Genomic DNA, 17734 nt, shown 5'->3' with positions numbered 1-17734 from the left:
GGTCAGCACGCGTGTCGAAGGCTGTGAGAGGAAACGGGCGGGCTGATCCGGCGGGTCGCGCCTGCCCTTCTTTTTTTTTTAGAAGGGGGACGACTCAGATTAGATTTGGCATGAGGGATCGAGTGTGATGCAGTCCACGCTGCTCCCGTGTAGCCGCTCGTTGGGCTCCTCGTCAACACGTCTAGCCAACCAGCGCGCGCCATGTGTATTTTGTTCTTTTTTCAAATTTTTTCCATTTTCTCCAACTTCAAAAATCCACCAAAAATACATCCGAGCTCCAAAAAATCTCCCAAGACATCTTACGAACTCATGAGGCTGAGTACTAATTATCTATGGTCTCAAAACATTATTTTAATTTCTATAATTTTTGTGAAAAATCCAACTTCTCCAAATTAAATTCCAAAAAATCAAATAATAAACTAAAACAAAATTTCAATTTTGAAAATTCGTAACTCCTTCGTCCGAACTCTTATTTTGACGAACCAAACGGCGTTATTCTCAAAAAAATGACTTCTTCGTCACCAAGGTCTAACCAAAGTTACTTTGATTTTAGAAAAATAAGTCAAATCTAAGAATAAGACAAATTTCTAATTTAAACAAACTAAAAATTAAAATATGGTAAAATCTAGGGTCTTACCCAATGAGTTTACTGGATTTCGCATTTTTTCATCCTGACTTCTATGAGTGTAATGCCATGTTAATTGTTTTGCTATTTCCAGTGACATAAACATTCTCCTAAATCTCAGTATGATTAGAAAGTACCGCAAGACCTTTGCAGGGACTCCAATGCATAATTCTGTGGTTCGGTCATTCATTTTCCACTGCGAAGAACCACATTTTGGACATGTCTCCATGTACTCTAGCTCTTTTCTAAATGAACAACAGTCATTTACACAAGCATATATTTTTTCATAGCCTAGATCAATGCCTTGAGTAATTTTTTTGTTGAATACAAGGAATCTGGAAGCCTGTTATCACGTGGTAGCGTATCACCAAAGATCTCCAAAATATCATCAAAAGCTTTGTCAATTAGACTATATCTAGTTTTATACTTCTATAAGACAACAGTTGCATACATCATTGTGTAAGTAGAATCTGTATATAAAGGAAGTTCTCCCTAAAACACCCATGTCGTGTATGTAGAATCCATCTCATTTGTGACCAAGTGCTTATACAGTATTAAAATTGTGGTATTAGAGATTTATACAACAACTGCAAGGACATTGGATCTTTTCTGAATTCCCCTTACTCGCTTGAACCATATCAACAATCTTTATGCTCTATCATGATATATATGCTTTAGAATTTCTAAAGAAACAAATCTTATTTTTAATAGGCTTATTCGCGTCAATTCCCCCTGAAAGTAACTTCGATTTTCAATTTGCCCCCTGGAACTTCATTCCTCCCACTTTGCCCCCTGAACTTTACAAAATACCATATTCCATCAAGTCTGTTACTTGCTCCGTCAAAAAGACCTACGTGGTTGCCTAAGTGGCATGAATGAGCCCTTTTAATATTATTTAAAATGCCTACATGGCTCTCTCTATCTCTATCTCTTCCCCTCTCTCCTTCTCTTTCTCTCCCTTCCCCTCATTCTTTCTCATTCTCTGTGTCTCTACCCAGATCCACAATACCCACCATACAAACCAAACAAACCTTCATCAACCACCATCCTCACCCTTCCCACCGGCCAGCCCCACCATCCTCGCCAATAGACAAGCCTTTTCTCCTCTCTCTCTTTCTCCCAATCAAGCCACCACACGGTCCACACACCAATATATCAAATTGATTGTAGCCTTCAATGAGCAAAACCAATCGACCCTCATAAGTCCGCGACCCACTCACTCACAACAAACCCAGCCACCGCCCTCCCCTCCTCCATAGACCACTCCATCCATCTCTTTCTATCTCTCTCTTCTTTGAGTATTTCTAAATCGATCTGAAAATATAAGCTTTTTTTTTTTATTTGTTGTGGTATGGGAGGGTGGGGTGAAGAACGATGGAGGTGCTTTGCCATGGTGGAGATGTGGGTTGTTGGGTTTGGGAAAAGGTGGAAGAGTTTGGGTGTTTTTTCTTTGTTTTTTTCATTTCTTTCAATTTTTTTTAAGTTTTTAATTGAATTTTAATTTTGTTTTCAGTTTTAAAAAGTTTTGAATTTTGAAATCATTATTTATTAATATTTTGTACACATGGAATTTACAGACCAAATGCTCATCCACATAAGCACCACATCAGCTTTTTTGAAGGAGCAGGTAAGGGACTTGACGGAATATGGTATTTTGTAAAGTTCGGGGGACAAAGTGAGAGGAATAAAGTTCTATGGGGCAAAGTGAAAATCGAAGTTACTTTCAGAGAGCATTGACGCGAATAAGCCTTTTTAATAAGTACATGCTACATGCATATAAACTATCTAAACATTTATAGTTTAGGGCCTTAAAAATAACCTTTCACAGTTTACCCATTCTTTATCCATGGTCTGTCTCTTCTTGATATTGCTCTCTAATTAATGTCTAGACACCTTTGCAATTTAAAATTATACAAATGTATTTGTCAATAAAAGAATTAAATGATTTTTACAAAAAAAAAAAAAAAAAACACAAGAAAGCAGTAATAAAGTAGCGCTTCAAAAGTTTCATACATGTATAAATGCACATACACAGCTATGTATGTATTACTCCATAAACCAATGCATACTTTCTCAATATGTAAAATCATACCATGATCCTCAAGGATAAGGATTGAACTGTCATAGTTAACATCTATACGGCTCTGTACTCTGTTCAAGCATTCCCCCTGATAGAATCCAAGCAAGAATTAAAAAGGGCATAACAATCATACCATGGACTTGTAATTGATTCCAAAAAAGCATTTGTTTGAGTACTAAAAGTATAGGTAAGCATTTATATACATAAATTGGCAACTAAAGCAACAAAGTGGAACCCCACTTGGAAATTAATTATACATCGTGAGGTTCTGTATTACTTGTCCAGCTTTACAGCTCTATTGGCAAAAAGATCCATAATACTGGCCTATATATGAGGAGTGTTAAAGAAAGCTAATCTAGGACAAAGACCACAAATAGGGTACTCAACCAACAGGGATCGATCAAAGAGGACCGTCTTTAAACAAAAACAATTAACAAAAAAGTAGGCAGTCTTCATGCCAATAAGAGAAAGTAGCAGGCTACTTCATGCCAGCTTATATTTTAATTATAAGCTTACTATATGCCACATGTGGGCTCTGCAAAATACAAGTCCTAAATACAAGTATCCCTCCACATCCTCACACAGACAAATTTGATAATGAGTTCACTTCATGACTCTGCATCTTCTGTTTATTATGGTATTACCTCCTTTGTTTATTGTTATGAGAAGCAAAAACCTAGGAAGCATTCAAACTAGAACATACACAAATACCAGACACATACTTCTAAGATTTACCTTCTTTATCCTACCATCACTACTACAAAATTGTCAATAGATATCAGTCGTGGACTGATATCTATTAGGGTAATCGTCTGATATAGCGCGTCGTGACATCTAATGTGCACATTAAAGATATCAGTTTTTAACTGATATGTAAATAATTTTATATATCTTTTTTTTTTCCAACCTGATGTCCTAAATACCAAATAGATATCATATTTTATATTATTTCTGATATCTACAAAATCTGAATATCAATAATTCTGGTCAATAGATATCCTATTTGACACTAATACTGACATATAACCTGATATCAATATCAGGTTTGAGGTAAAATATGATATAAAATCATGATATCAATATCAGGTCTATGGTAGAATCTGATATATAATCTCGATATCAATATCAGGTCTATGATAGGTAATCTGATATTTACCTAGGTATCAATATCAGTTTTTTTTTTCACCTAAAAGGGATATCAATAAATTGAACAAACAATTGTGCCTGAAATTTGAATCTATTCCATTTCCATAAATTCCAACATCCAAATTAACAGTATTCTGATAGTTTACAAAAAGGATTTGACAACCCACAAAAATGGGGACAGCCCTCGTCCATATCTCCATCCTAATATCTAAAGCTAGCCCTCTAAATTCTTTTCAAGTTCCCTTTACAAAAACAAATACGCACATATATATATCACTAATACTAAATCTTTGCATGTGATGATCACCAACATCTCTACATGTAATTACCGACAAAATTGACCAATGAAATCTGCACCTCATCAACTTTAATTTCCTCCCATGTGTTGTGCTGCCTCAGATATAACAGCCCTACATAAGAACAAAAGATGGTTCAATAAATTAAGTTAACTAAATAGTTACATGAACTAAAAAATTAACATTTACATGAACTAAACAACAAAAACCAAATCTAGGACAACTTGTATTATAAAAAGCCCCAACAATACTATAAGTCTGATGAAAAGAATGATCCACTTAGCTGCCAGACTTGCAATCCTCATTCAAAACATGGTCTGAACCCAAATTTCATTGAAGTTAAAGTGCATCTCCAGTACTTTGGCTTCTTCCCTCTCCTTTCTATCAGCTTGGCTTCCAGCAAACTTCTTCCTTAAGGGGGAAAAAGTTAAATGTCATGAAGTTGTTGTGAAGACAAACACTCACAAGGTAAAAATGGCCAAAAATGAGAAGGGGGAAAGAAAAAGATAAGAGGAGGAGACATAAGTGAGGGTACATTGGTAGATGATATAAGAAATGGAAAGCACATACCAGTTAACTTTAAGTACTAAAAAGTTCAACATGACAAATCATTAATCTGAGCATTGGCAACAATTCCTGCAGTAACTGTTTTCATATTGACCAGGACCTTCCTCTGAACCAAACAACATGACTAACCAGTCAACATTAAAGAATGTCACAAGTTTTATAAAAAGAAATATATTTGTATGGTGATGTCAAATTAAATGAGAAGTCAGGACATCAGTGAGTATTTATTTTTAAGTCATTTTTCTCTAAGTCAGCATGTATGATTTATCCACAAAGCCTAGCAGTATTTATTTTTAATACTGCTTGACACTATAAAACATGTAAGCAAAAATAAAATAAAAAACATGTAGCTTTATTATGCTAGAACAAAAAATCCTTCAGCAACCCAAAAACAAGTAACTCATGTAAACAACTAAACATAGCAAGTCATATGTGCCACTTTTATGAAAAAAGCAATATATCAGAACCACATTGTTTTTGATACCCAAATCTAGAAGGGCATTGGGGATTGATGAGAATAAGCATAGCCTCAATGAGAAACAATAGAAACATATAACTTGCTCAAATGAAAATTACAATTATAACAACAAGAAATAGTAATACTTACAATTGGCTCAAAGTCTGGACTAGACAAGTTCATGCTGAGGTTTCTCATCAACAGCAAAACCTGTAGAAATAACCAATTACAATTACAGTCACATCACCTCTCATAATTATAATAATTATAGGCACACCTGCCCTCGCTATTTATTTATTGGCCAAAAACCACCATTATACAGGGTCCTTTCCTCTATCTGATGACAATAAACTTTTCTCTGTAAAAATGCTAGACAGGCAAATCTTACACAATTTCAAGCATTATAGATTTTAAACTTGCAAGAATAAATCACTGAAAGTGATATAGTTTAATCCAACTCACAGTTTCGAAATTGATGGGATTCATTTCCTTGAGTTTCTGAGCATGGCCCTTTGTGTCTAGATCAAAAACACTCCCAATGAAGCTATAAACTTCAGCCAAATCAGAAATATATACCTGCAACATATGAAATAATATATAAATTTTCATTTGTTAGGGTGACCATGTTTGCAAGTATAGCTACAAACGTGAACTCATCACCCATTAGACAGGCTAGCTGGATCATTGCTCAGCTGGTGGCATCCGAGGAGACTAAGCATGCACCCTCCTAATGAAATGGTTCATCCCCTAAAAAACTCACATGCTCACATTCCAAATGAATCTGAAAAAGGGTGATCATATTGAACAAAATAATTAAACAGTAAAAAAAAAAAACATAGGTTCGTATATGTGATGAAAGCTTGTTCTGATATTCAACCACAAAAATTGAATCTGGTACACAGACATGCTAGATAGAACACATGGGTTTTATTGTACACTTCCATTATGCACCCACTGCACTCTAAAATATGGTACACTCATATACATTATTCACCCCTTTTACCTGTACATAGAGGAAGGGATCAGCAACAAAATTACTTGGGAAACCAGCATCAGTAACTGAAGCACAAGTCACAACAGGGTTGGCCACGGGCCAAGCCGCACTCCTGTCCCTCCATGCATTCATCTACACCAAATTCCATCCCATTTTCATAATTCAAATCACCCAAAATCAATAATTTAACAGGTACCCATCTCAGAACAATTAAAAAAAATTCAAAGCCCAAAAAAAAAAAAAAAATTAAAGAACATACCCAGATAAGAGAAAAATAAATTAATGCTTAAACAACGGCGACGGCCAGAGACCTGGAGTGGAAAGAGGCTGGGGTGCGAAGCAACTGCGACGGCCAGAGAGATGCCGGGGTGCGATGCGACTACAAAGAAGTTGCAACCAAGTCGACAGGTTCAAAGCGGCGAGGTGGCAGCGACGGTGGACCTCTGGACTGAGGAGGGCGAGATGACGGCGAGACAGAGGGGCGAGATGACGATGGACCTCTGGGTTTCTGGCTTTCTGAGAGAATAGATAGTGAGAGTCTGAGAGAGTGCGATTTTTGGGTGAGGTAGATCGAGAGTGAGGGTCTGGGTTGATTTTAGTAATCGATGGAGGCTGAGAGTCAACGACGAGAGAGGCGACTGAGGGAGACAGAGAGAGGGCAGCGCAAGAGCGTGAGTGTTTCTGTTTTACGTTTTTGCCTTTTTGGGTGAGGTAGATCGAGAGTGAAGGGTCTGGGAGTTTGGCCAAATTGGGGCTAGACCTAGGTTTTTAATTTTTAGTATATCTGTATATGTCTGAGTGTTGGGACTTGGGAGTAGGACAAAAAAATTTAAATCAGAAAAAATACATTACATATCAGTGTTAGGATAAAAAATTATAAGTATTTTTTAAGATATCAGTTAACAATTTATAATGATGTCTTTATAAGTTCTTAGAAAAATGAAAATATTATATATCAGTTGAAAAAAACCATGTGATATCTAATAGAGTTTAGAAATTAGCTAAAAAATTATCTGATATTATAAGTTTTATAATATCAGTCATATTCAAATCTGATATAAAATGGGTGATATCTATTGACAATATTCTTGTAGTGCATGTATTGATTCATTAATACTAGACTTGAGAAAGTTAACATGATGATCTTCTTCTAGCAGATAAAAAAATGATCAATTCGACGATTCCACACTACTAACATTATCAAGTAGCAAATTTCGTATAAAATTCTGGCTTCCAATCATCAGCACCAAAAATTTCTATAAAAGTAGATAAAATATGCAAAGCGTATGTTTTGTTTTACCTAATTGAAGTACCCAAAAGCTTGGAAGTGAATCTAAGAAAAACATGGCAAATCCATCTAAGTTGAATCTCTACAAGGAGTAAAAAAAAAAAAAAAAAAAGAGCAAAATACAACTTACAGCCCTGAGGTTTAGGGTATTTCACAATTTGCACCCTACAGTTTCAATTTTTTTCAATTTAGTATCTAACGTTTTGATTTATTTACAATTGACTACTGCCACATTTCTGACTGTCTAATTAAACATTAATTGATGACTTGGTAGTTGCGGGTCCTACACTTAATTTTTCCAACCTGTAAGACTGAGTGACCTATCTTCATGTGCATTTCCGGTACATCAAATTTAATATGACAAAATATTAATTTATGATCATTAGCAAGACTCAACCAAATGGTGCCACGACATGCAGGACCAACCCCAGATTCCACCCTGGAACCCAAGGTGATCCTGTGAGGTCCAACACCGGTAGGGTATTAGCCCACTAATCTCAAACATCTTTCCGATCTTTATAGGGATGTCAATCTAAATGGGAAATCCTACCGAAAATTCGGAAGCAGCTCCCCTGTAAATTAAACAATCTCACCTGTCCAAAAGTCAAATAACACTTTAAATTTCAACAGCCAACCCCAACTGCAAACCAACAGGGTCTTCGACTCTCATTAAGTATTTAGATCATAACTAATAAGGATTTACAATCACTAGTCATTGTTTTTTTACGTCTTTTTTAATCTAAGAAAAAGCTTGGGATGTCTCGCCCCAGGTATTAGCTAACCCTATGCAACGTGCAGGCAAATTTGGTTATTCGTGCATGCAGAGCTGCTCCCAAAGGGCGAGATATCCCAGCACACAACTCAAATTAAGCCTATATGTGTCCCGTGATGGGTCTCAAAGACCTATCTGAAACTCAACATGGGAGTTGGCACTTACATGGTGGTTTGAAAACTGCTCATGCAACCTCTAAAACAACATTTGCCAATTCAAGTTTCTCAAAACAACTCAAAACTCATCCAAATTTAACAATACATGTCTCTTAATTTTTCAAAATCATTAGAGCAAGCTTGTGAGAAATTTATTCTTAAATAAAAAGTTCAAAGTCCAAATCAAAACTTGTTTACATAAACAAGAAACTACATTCATGAATAAAATTAAAGCTTCCAAAGTGTATATATTAAAATCCAATTTAAAATTTACTCTCCATCAAGATAATACTCTCAAGTTAAATAAATCAAAACTCAAATAAAAATCTAAGATGTCACGCCCCGAACCCCGGGCACGTGGGGCACATACTTTAAGGATTTCAAGAGTACAACGCGCGCCTGACTGTCTGGCATTGTATTCTCAAATTCTCTAAAATACGTAAGGCTTTTTAAATTTAAAATCAGAATTTATTAAAAATATATTTTACTTGCGGAAGCTAATATTTAAAGAAATACAATTTAATGAGTCAAAATAAAAAAAATTAATATTTATTGATTATCATGCTCTGCCATGCCAATTCATTATGCAAAATAGGCAACAAACCAATCAATCATCAGCATAAACTATTCTCAAATAAATCATATATCAATTTATATTTCTGCCCAACTTGGCACAAACTTTGGGTCTTGGCTCAAATAGCTCAACAAAGACGTATATAAACAATAGTTCTCTAACAGACATTATTAATTCGTCTATACCGAGTAACTATTTAGTCAAATTATGATATCCAATTATGAAGTACAGTAGGATCTCACAATAATCAAACAGATTATGTGAACTCATTAGAGAATGCCCTAATTCATTTTTATTAATCAACAACTCACAATCAGTGATCGACCAGTAATTGTCAATGTCATTACCAAACCGTTACTTAATCAAATTATGATTTCCAAATTATGAGATTATGTGAAGTCTCTAATATGCCCTAACTTATTTTAATTCATTAACAAGTACACGAAACAATCCTTTTAATAATCTAGTTATTAAGTGTCTTATCCAATTCATTTTTATCTTAATAAGATGGTAAATTAACATCCGGCCACAATTATCAACTTAACAACAGAGAATCCCAATAATGATAATGAAATTCATAACATAACTTGAATAATAACAATTCACCAAATCACACAAATTAGACAACAATTGTCTAATAAGAAATCCACAAGTTCAAAACTAGGAGTCACCCACTTGGATTCCAAGCAAAGCTCCACTTCGCTCGTACCACACGATCACCACCAAATGATATCCATCGTCTAATTGTATAACTGTTCCGTTCCGTTCCTCTAGGTTTACGTTAAATGACCAAACTACCCTTAGGACTTAACCGAAAGTCTAGGGTTTACTCAAACGTTATCTCAAAACTAAATCTAGATTTAGTGAAATGAATACGAATGCCCTCGTCGGTAAAATATCAAACTAAGGTTTCAGGTTTCGGATTTCGGGTTCAATAATCGAAATAGCATCGGGTTACGAATTCTTTCGAGCCAACATACTTGTTAAGACCAGACAACCAACAATATAAAATAGATTTTACAACTGGCTATTAAACAACCAAAACGAGCGGCCAACCACCACACACGGTGGCTGCCTGGCGACAAACAACACACAAAAATCACCCCAAAATGTCACCGAACCTAGAATTAAGCTACTAAGATCCTAGGGAAGTTGAACAATACGAAAAACCATATATCCAACTCGCCGCCACAAGTGGCGGAGGCGACGGTGGCAGCGGTGGCACAATCTAAAAATCAATAATTTCCTAAAATTTTCAATTCCAAAAGACAATTATAGGTTCTTAGGGGTGAGAATTGTCTAAAAACCATACAAAATCATTTCCCAAAATTAAAATCAAAGGGAACCCGAAATGGGTTTAAACCCCTAAAATCAAACTTCACAAATTTCACAAAATTGACAATCAACAAGATATAGGTTTTGAAGCCCATGAAGAGAAGAAGAAAACCCACCAAAAATCAAGCCAAACCGAGCTTGGAGGTAGCTGGAATCGGCAAAAATGGCTGGCGGTGAGCTAGGTTTCTCTCGGCTGTTCCTGCACGTGGAAGAGCTTGCTGGTGCAAGCAAGACTCAGGGGAGGATGGCAGGCGGTTGGGGGTCACGTCAGTGGCCTTCGGCCATCGTGGGTTGGCCGGCGAAGGTGAGTTCTCAATAGAGCTAGCTGTGCGCAGGGAAAGGGAAGAGAAAGAAGAGAGAGAGTCGGGGAGAGAGAGATAAGTGAGGAGAGAGAAAGATAAATCAGATATAAAAATCTGATTTTGGGTTTTAAAACCCATTTTCATAAATTTACAAAATTGCCCTTCACTTCTAACGCCCGTATCTCTCAAACCGTAACTCCGTTTTATGCGTGTTTCTTGTTTACGAACTCATGGACTCAAGACCTATCCGGCCAACTTGCCCAAAGTCCAAGGCGAAAGCCCACTAATTTTAAAAGTCAACTTTTGTGTCAAGCCCAATTTAAAACAAAAATTAAAATTAAATTAAAATCTTTTTATTTTCCAAATAAATTCTCAAAATCCTTAAAAGAAATTATCAAAATATTTAAAATAAATCTTTGAAAAATATAGGGTCTCACATAAGATATATATGAATATGGATTAAAACATGAAATTTATTTTTAAACTTTCAAAATCCAAGTCCAACTCACAAATCATTCTTGCTAGCTAAAATAAAACTCAGGATAGCCACAAAATCATAAAACATTTCTAAAATAAATGTCCACTCACTATATTTAGCTCAAATATGTTCAATCCATCTCAGGATCCCTTGAACCTTTGAATGAACCTCAATCTGCCTTTAGAAATTTTCCCTCGTCTCCCAGTCGTCCTTTGAGCCTAATTTTGTCATAAAAATAACAAAATACCATAGTTAAATAATAAATAAAACCTTGTTCACTCTCTAATCCTAGTGTGTGTAGTGCACTTGCTAACTTAGAGGCCTCAGATCACAAAACGGAGGCTACCATCGAACTCGGAATCAAAAATACAGTAGGGAGGGACTTTCCCCGGCCACCGAAGCCGCCGCATATGCCGCCACGAGCTAGTGGTGCGAGTTGGGGTTGCCGGCGAGTACTGTTCATCATCTTCCCCAATCAGCCTCTCTTTTTCTAGAATTTTCAGTTTTTATTTCAACTTTGGCTTGACTTTTGACCTACCAAATTGAGCAATCTTAGACTCATTTTAAAGGTATGGATCTCCTTTTTACAAATATATAAAGATTACTCAAGGCGGAGTTCTAAAACTCAAGATAATTGGCCCCATAATAGGGTACCCTAAAACTGTCAATTTTCCCAAAAATTTCCAGATTTTTCCAAACTTCAACCCACTTCAATTTTCTTCAATTCTAACACCCAAAATCAGTTTCTATGACTAAGAAATTATGAATTATAACTTGTACTTTAGCTAAAATCGAAGAAAACACAACCAAATGAATTGAAATTCATAAACCCTAAAACTAAAAATTGATCTCTACACCTGTAACACCCAGAACCTCGGGCCCATAAAAATACTGAACATCAAACTTTTAAACATGTTTTCTCTTTCTTTTGAGTCATGTACAACAATATAAGTAATTACAATTTTACCAAAAACATTTAAACAAAACCATTGTGTAAAAACAATTAATTAAATCTCTCTGAGTCTCACTGCCTCGTCTTCTCCCCACTGCTTTCTCAGCCTGCTCAACCTGCAAACACAAACCCTACACCACAACCATGGTGTACCGATTTATACAACAAACTCAGTAAGCTCACTAGAGCTCGTATGAGTGAAATGACGTAAATATTTATCCTCAATAAGAAATCACATGGCCTCAAGATACTTTTCATCAATTATCACAATTTACAATCCACAAAATATTCGAATTAAATCCAAGGCATAACTAATTAATCCTCATAAGTCCGTAATTCCTCAATCACATAATACCATCAATAATAATAATAATTACTCTGACAAATCAATTGCCTAATCGTCAACTATTAACCTCAACCTCAATCATTCACATCCTAATTAATAACCTCAATGTATAAACACCATCATTTCCATCCTCAAGATTCAAGCCTACACTTTACCAAATCCTAGCAAACAATGCAATACAAGCACACAATACAAAAAGTCATCTATCTAATTTCACTCACGTCGCTCTTTGAAATCCTCCAGCTTTAAAACTATTTTCAAAATCTCTTCTTTCAAATCCATTTTTAAATCCCCTCAAATCTATGAGTCTTCCTAATGTATAATAAATCTCATAAATATATAATATTTGGAGGAAAGAATACAATGCATTAGAAATAAATAAATCCCCATATGCATTCTGTAAAAACAAAACATTTAACTAGAAATCCAAACTCTGAAAGATATCATACTCAAACATAAATCCGAAATTGTTAATCATTCTTTAATAAAACAATTAAAATCTGAAGCATGAAAATCAATCCTTGAAAATAACAAGGTTTTCAAGCTGGAATCGATATTATCAATTGTATACCAATAATTTAGGCTGAAACTTTCATCTCAAATAAACCTCGATACACTAAAAAAGCAATAAAACTTTTTCAAGCTGATAAATATCAAATCTGAACTAAAATTTATTTTTGTAAACTGATATCTCAAAACACTTATACTTAAAACTGACACCATACTTGTACCTGTACTGTAGACAATGTCCTAACCACAATCCCGCGCACGGGTAGGCTCAAATCTTGGCCACAATCTCATACATAGCAGTTACTTTGCACCAACAGGCTCATATCCTGGCCACAATCTCGTACGGAGGGGTCACTCCGGACGAGCAGGCTCGTCAGATCAGTACTTGCATTTTCAAATCACAACATTTCTACATCCAAAAATAAATAATCATTACGATAATCATTCTAGATATAATAAATCCTCTCATCAACGAATTGAATTTAAAACACGCCATTTCAAATCAAGGTACTTTCCACAAGAATGCGCTTAGCAAAACACAAATTATTAAAATCAAGGTCCACTCACTGTCTACTCCGAACTATATCGAAACCTTTCTGAAATTGATTCCTACTCACGACCCCTCACTTGTTTGCGACTCAAATAATACCAATACTTCTTCAATAATTAATTTGATCATTCTGCATAATAATTGCCTAATCCTCATTCATTTACCTCGACAATAAACATTTCTTCTCTAATTCAGCAATTATCCTTAGGGCAACTCTATAATTCCCAATTAATTCCTTAGCCTCAAATCCTCATCAATTTCTTTTCATGATCTAAATCCTATACTTAGCATTCTCTAACATAAAGCAACAAATCACGCAAAATAGACAATTTATCCACGGTACTCAACAATATAACCAGATAAGTTTCACTCACTATTTAACCATGTAAAAAGACTGAAATGCACTTCACGGCGCCAATGCTCGGATATCAAATCCGGCAGCATAACGGCATCGGGAATGCGATTTTCTGAGCCTGTACACCTGTTAAGACTAGACAACTAAATAAATACCATTAAAAAACACAATTGGGCCACTGAACGACCGAAACGGGCGGCCGCCACCATACAAGGTGGCTGCCCCGCCCCAAACAACGCACAAACAACAACAAAAACTCACCAAAATGACCTAGAAAGGTTCCTGGGACCTCAATTGAGCGGAAATAGGTCAAACGACCACTAACCCGCCACCAAAAGTGGTGGTTCCGATGGTGGCAGCGGCGGCAAGAACCTGGAAATACCCAAAATCAACTCCAATAAATCCTAATTGCACAATAGAACTTTCAATTGCACAAGAACAACTTGAATTCAAGTCCAATTTCAAGAAATTCGAAATAGGAATAAACTCTAAAATCGAATTTTCAATTTCTCAAAATTGGACGTGCCCACCTTAGAGGAAAGGTTACCCATACCTCGAGAATCTTTTTGTCAACTGGACCGACGGCCAAAAGTCGCCGGAAATGGCCGAAATCGGCAATGGAAGCCGGCGGACTTCTCAGCGACGATCCGCCGTCGCGAAGGGTTGTCGGAGCAAGGGAGTGGCAAGATAGAACTTATCGTGGACTGGGGAAGAAGACCCAAGTGGTCGCTGCCCTCGAACCCACCGGAAAAGTTGAGTCGCCGTCGAAGAGCTTTGTTTAGAAACCGCGTCGTTGCGCTGCCGTCGCGGCTTGGTTGACTGATCGGACCTCACTGGGAGGTCGGCGGCATGGAGACAAGTCCAACGCCGGTCGGATCGCTGAAATCCAACGCTGGACGACCAAGGATCGAAGAGAGAGAGATCACGGGGAGAGAGAGTATCGTGGAGAGAGAGAGAACCGAGGAGAGAGAGAGAGAGAGAGAGAAAATGGCATGAAAAAAATTTGATTTTTGGGTTATAAAACTCTCTTTTGTAAAAATTACAAGTTTGTCACTTACTTCAAAAGCCCGTATCTTTCAAACCATAACTCAGATCGACGCGTGCTACGTGTCTATGCGTGGATTCGAGACCTACCTAACGGGTCCAAAGTCAAAATTAAAAACCCAACGGAATAAAAAGTCAACTTTTGGGTCGAGGAAATTTTAAAAGAAAGTTAAAATTAAATCACAACCTCTTTATTTTCCATATAATTTTCCAAAATGATCAAATTAAATTCTTAAAATATTTAGAATAAATGTTTGAAAAAAACGGGGTCTCACAACACCCAATCCAAAAATTACTTCAATTCTCCTTCAAATCCTATAGTGTTTGTGATTCTATCAACCTCTCTAACCAACTACTTCACTTCACAAAACCAGAAATTATAACCAAGTGTAAATCCAAGTTAAAAACAGAGAATTCATAAAAGGAATTCAAGCTTGCCTTACTCCTTTTCTTCCACTCCCTCTTTCTCCCTCTCGGTTTCTCTTTCTTTCTTCTTCTCTCGTTCTTTCTATGTCTCGGTTTGGTTGGGCTTTGTTGGGTTTTGCTAGGTTTTTCTAGAACCAGCGAACACACACCACCGACATAGACACACACTCCTAAGTGTGCGAAAAGACAAGTTTGCCCCTACACTTTAATTGCCCATGACTACTGTCACACCCTAAACCTCGGGATATGCAACAGTGGCACCCACCTTAAGTGACAGTGAGATCCACCTATGACGGTGGTGAGAGGATGACGTACGGTGGGTGATACGAGGACAGCGGTGGGTGCTGGGTGATGTGAGGATGGCGGTGGGTGACAACGATGGGTGATGCGAGGTGCAAGGATGGCGGGGGGTGCTAGGAGATGATGCTAGGTGAGGGGCGAGAAAAGACAAGTCTGAAATGGAGAAAAACAAATTGTGTTTCTAGATCTAAATGAATAGAGGAGATTGGTGGAGGGAGAGACATAAAAGGGTCTGGGTTTTGGTGATTGGGGAAAGATTTAGGGAGAAGAGAGAATAGGGTCTAGGCTCGATGATTTGAAAGGATAGGAGAGGAGAGTGTAGTCGTCGAAGTATGGGTTAACCTAGTGGCGGCTTAGACAGAGTGTGGGCATCGGAGGATTGTCAAAGTGGTAGTGTGGGCGTGGGAGTGAGGGTTCAGGGTTGAAAGAGAGAGACAGCTGAGGGAATGAGGGCTTGCAAACTTTGTTTTACTTTTTATCTTAATTTTAAGAATAGGCAACTGTGTAATTTTAAGCAGGAGAGAAATGTAGTTGATTTTTGTTCTAAGGCAACTTCAGTCATCAGTTCAGGCTTTAGTTATCAGTTTTTAGAATTTTTTAGTCAAAAGGAAAAATTTTAGATATCAGTTTTAAAATCTGCTAATATGTAATTTGGTTTAGATATCAGTCGAAAAAGCAACCGATATCTAAATTTCTACGATATCAATTTCATTAAAAATCGATATTAAAATAGTGATGTCTATCAAGGTTTTTGTACTAGTGCGGAATTGATAAAAATATACTTCAAAATATATTTAACATAGGCAAACCCAATAGGGTATGAAGTTTTACAAAAGTAACCCTAACACAACATGACGTCCGTAGAGGTAAAATTTGAGAAACAAAACCCAAAAAGGGATACCAACCGACTACTCGTTAGAAAGATGTTCTGAATATTTACAAACCGGAATTTAAAAAAAGGCTAGATAAATAAACGATAGAAGACCCAGCAAAATAACAAGCTAAACATAGTGAAGAAGACCTGAGGATGCCCTTTAAGATTTACAAGTGCCTCGCCCAACTAACTAGTCAAAGTCAATTGGGTTAGCAGAATCTATTGGTTCATATTGGTGTACCCACTTACCGTTATGCACTTGTTTAATCTCCTCCTTAGGTGAACTCAGTAAGTCTATTGTCAAGCTAGCTTCCAAGGATTCATATATTTACCAGCTCCCCTGAGATCGTTTCGTGTACGAACTCATCCATGGAGTCTAGATGCAAACAGTCATCATTTTCAACCGAGTGCCTCATTGCTTTCAAGATATTGAACTCTCGTGTCTCCCCTAGTACTATCATTTTCAATTTCCTATTTCCAACATCAATTTTCGTATTTGCAGTCGCCATAAACTGTCGTCCCAAAATGATCGGAACTTCCTTTCCCCGTTTTGGTGTGTCCTCCATTTCTAAGATATTGAAATCGGCCAGCATGATTAAATCAGCTACCTTTCCCCGTTTTGGTATTTTGATAGATCTGTCGACTAATTGGAGTGTGACACTTGTGGGTCTAAGCTCTCCCAGTCTCAGATCCCCATAAACTGAGTATGCCATCAAGTTGATACTTGGTCTTAGATCCAATAAGGCCTTCTCAAATTTATAATAGCCTATTATGCATGGGATAGTGAAAATTCCAGGATCTCTTAACTTGCGAGGTAGTTTCAACTGCAATTCGGCACTTATGTCTTCACTCAATGCCACATGTTCATGTTCCTTGAATCTCCTCTTGTGAGTGCACAGTTCTTTTAAGAACGCATATTTGGGAATTTGTTGAATTGCATATACAACAGGAATGTTCATTTCTACTTTCCTGAACATCTCTAACATTTCTTTTGCATGATCATCCTTTTTTTGCTTCCTCGGTCTTTGTGGGAACGGTAGAGTTGTGGTGAGAGTTGCTGATGGAGAGGTCAGTGACTTACTTGTCTTTTCCTGAACTTCCTTCTTTTCTTGCTTTATTTCTTTTTTCTTCTTTTCAGGGAGTGTTTCAAGTTGCAAAATTTACAGGTCATCATTCTTAACTGGTTCTTCTTCCTTGGTTTCCCCCAGTTGTCTTACCTTGTATCCACAACCTTCCTACTTCAGAGAGCAATCATGGCTTTAGCTAGATTCTGTGGTAATGCATTGTTGTTCCATGACTCTACTGAAG

General features: G+C 36.8%; 1 protein-coding gene and 1 long non-coding RNA gene across 2 annotated transcripts; both read right to left on the bottom strand.

The window, feature by feature from the left end:
* Positions 1 to 4398: 4398 nt before the first annotated feature.
* On the bottom strand, positions 4399 to 5729 carry LOC147291850 (uncharacterized). The gene is made up of 3 exons (XR_015121553.1): positions 5634 to 5729; positions 5322 to 5381; positions 4399 to 4554 (listed from the first exon to the last, which is right to left on the bottom strand). It is a non-coding gene; the product is annotated as an uncharacterized LOC147291850 (long non-coding RNA).
* An 11017-nt stretch (positions 5730 to 16746) lies between these two features.
* Positions 16747 to 17412, bottom strand: LOC147291849 (uncharacterized). Its single transcript, XM_086236043.1, has one exon. The coding sequence runs from the start codon at positions 17410 to 17412 to the stop codon at positions 16747 to 16749; it is 666 nt and encodes a 221-aa protein (XP_086092169.1).
* Between the last annotated feature and the right edge of the window lie 322 nt (positions 17413 to 17734).

The sequence above is a fragment of the Dryas octopetala genome, chromosome 3 (assembly GCF_963921425.1).
Source record: "Dryas octopetala chromosome 3, drDryOcto1.1, whole genome shotgun sequence".
Lineage (NCBI taxonomy): Eukaryota > Viridiplantae > Streptophyta > Magnoliopsida > Rosales > Rosaceae > Dryas > Dryas octopetala.
The sequence above is the reverse complement of the archived record's forward strand: the minus strand, read 5'-3'. Positions and strand labels throughout refer to the sequence as shown.

Coding starts and splice junctions, on each gene's coding strand:
- LOC147291849 (XM_086236043.1), bottom strand. CDS start 17,412: ATGTTAGAGATGTTCAGGAAAGTAGAAATGAACATTCCTGTTGTATAT.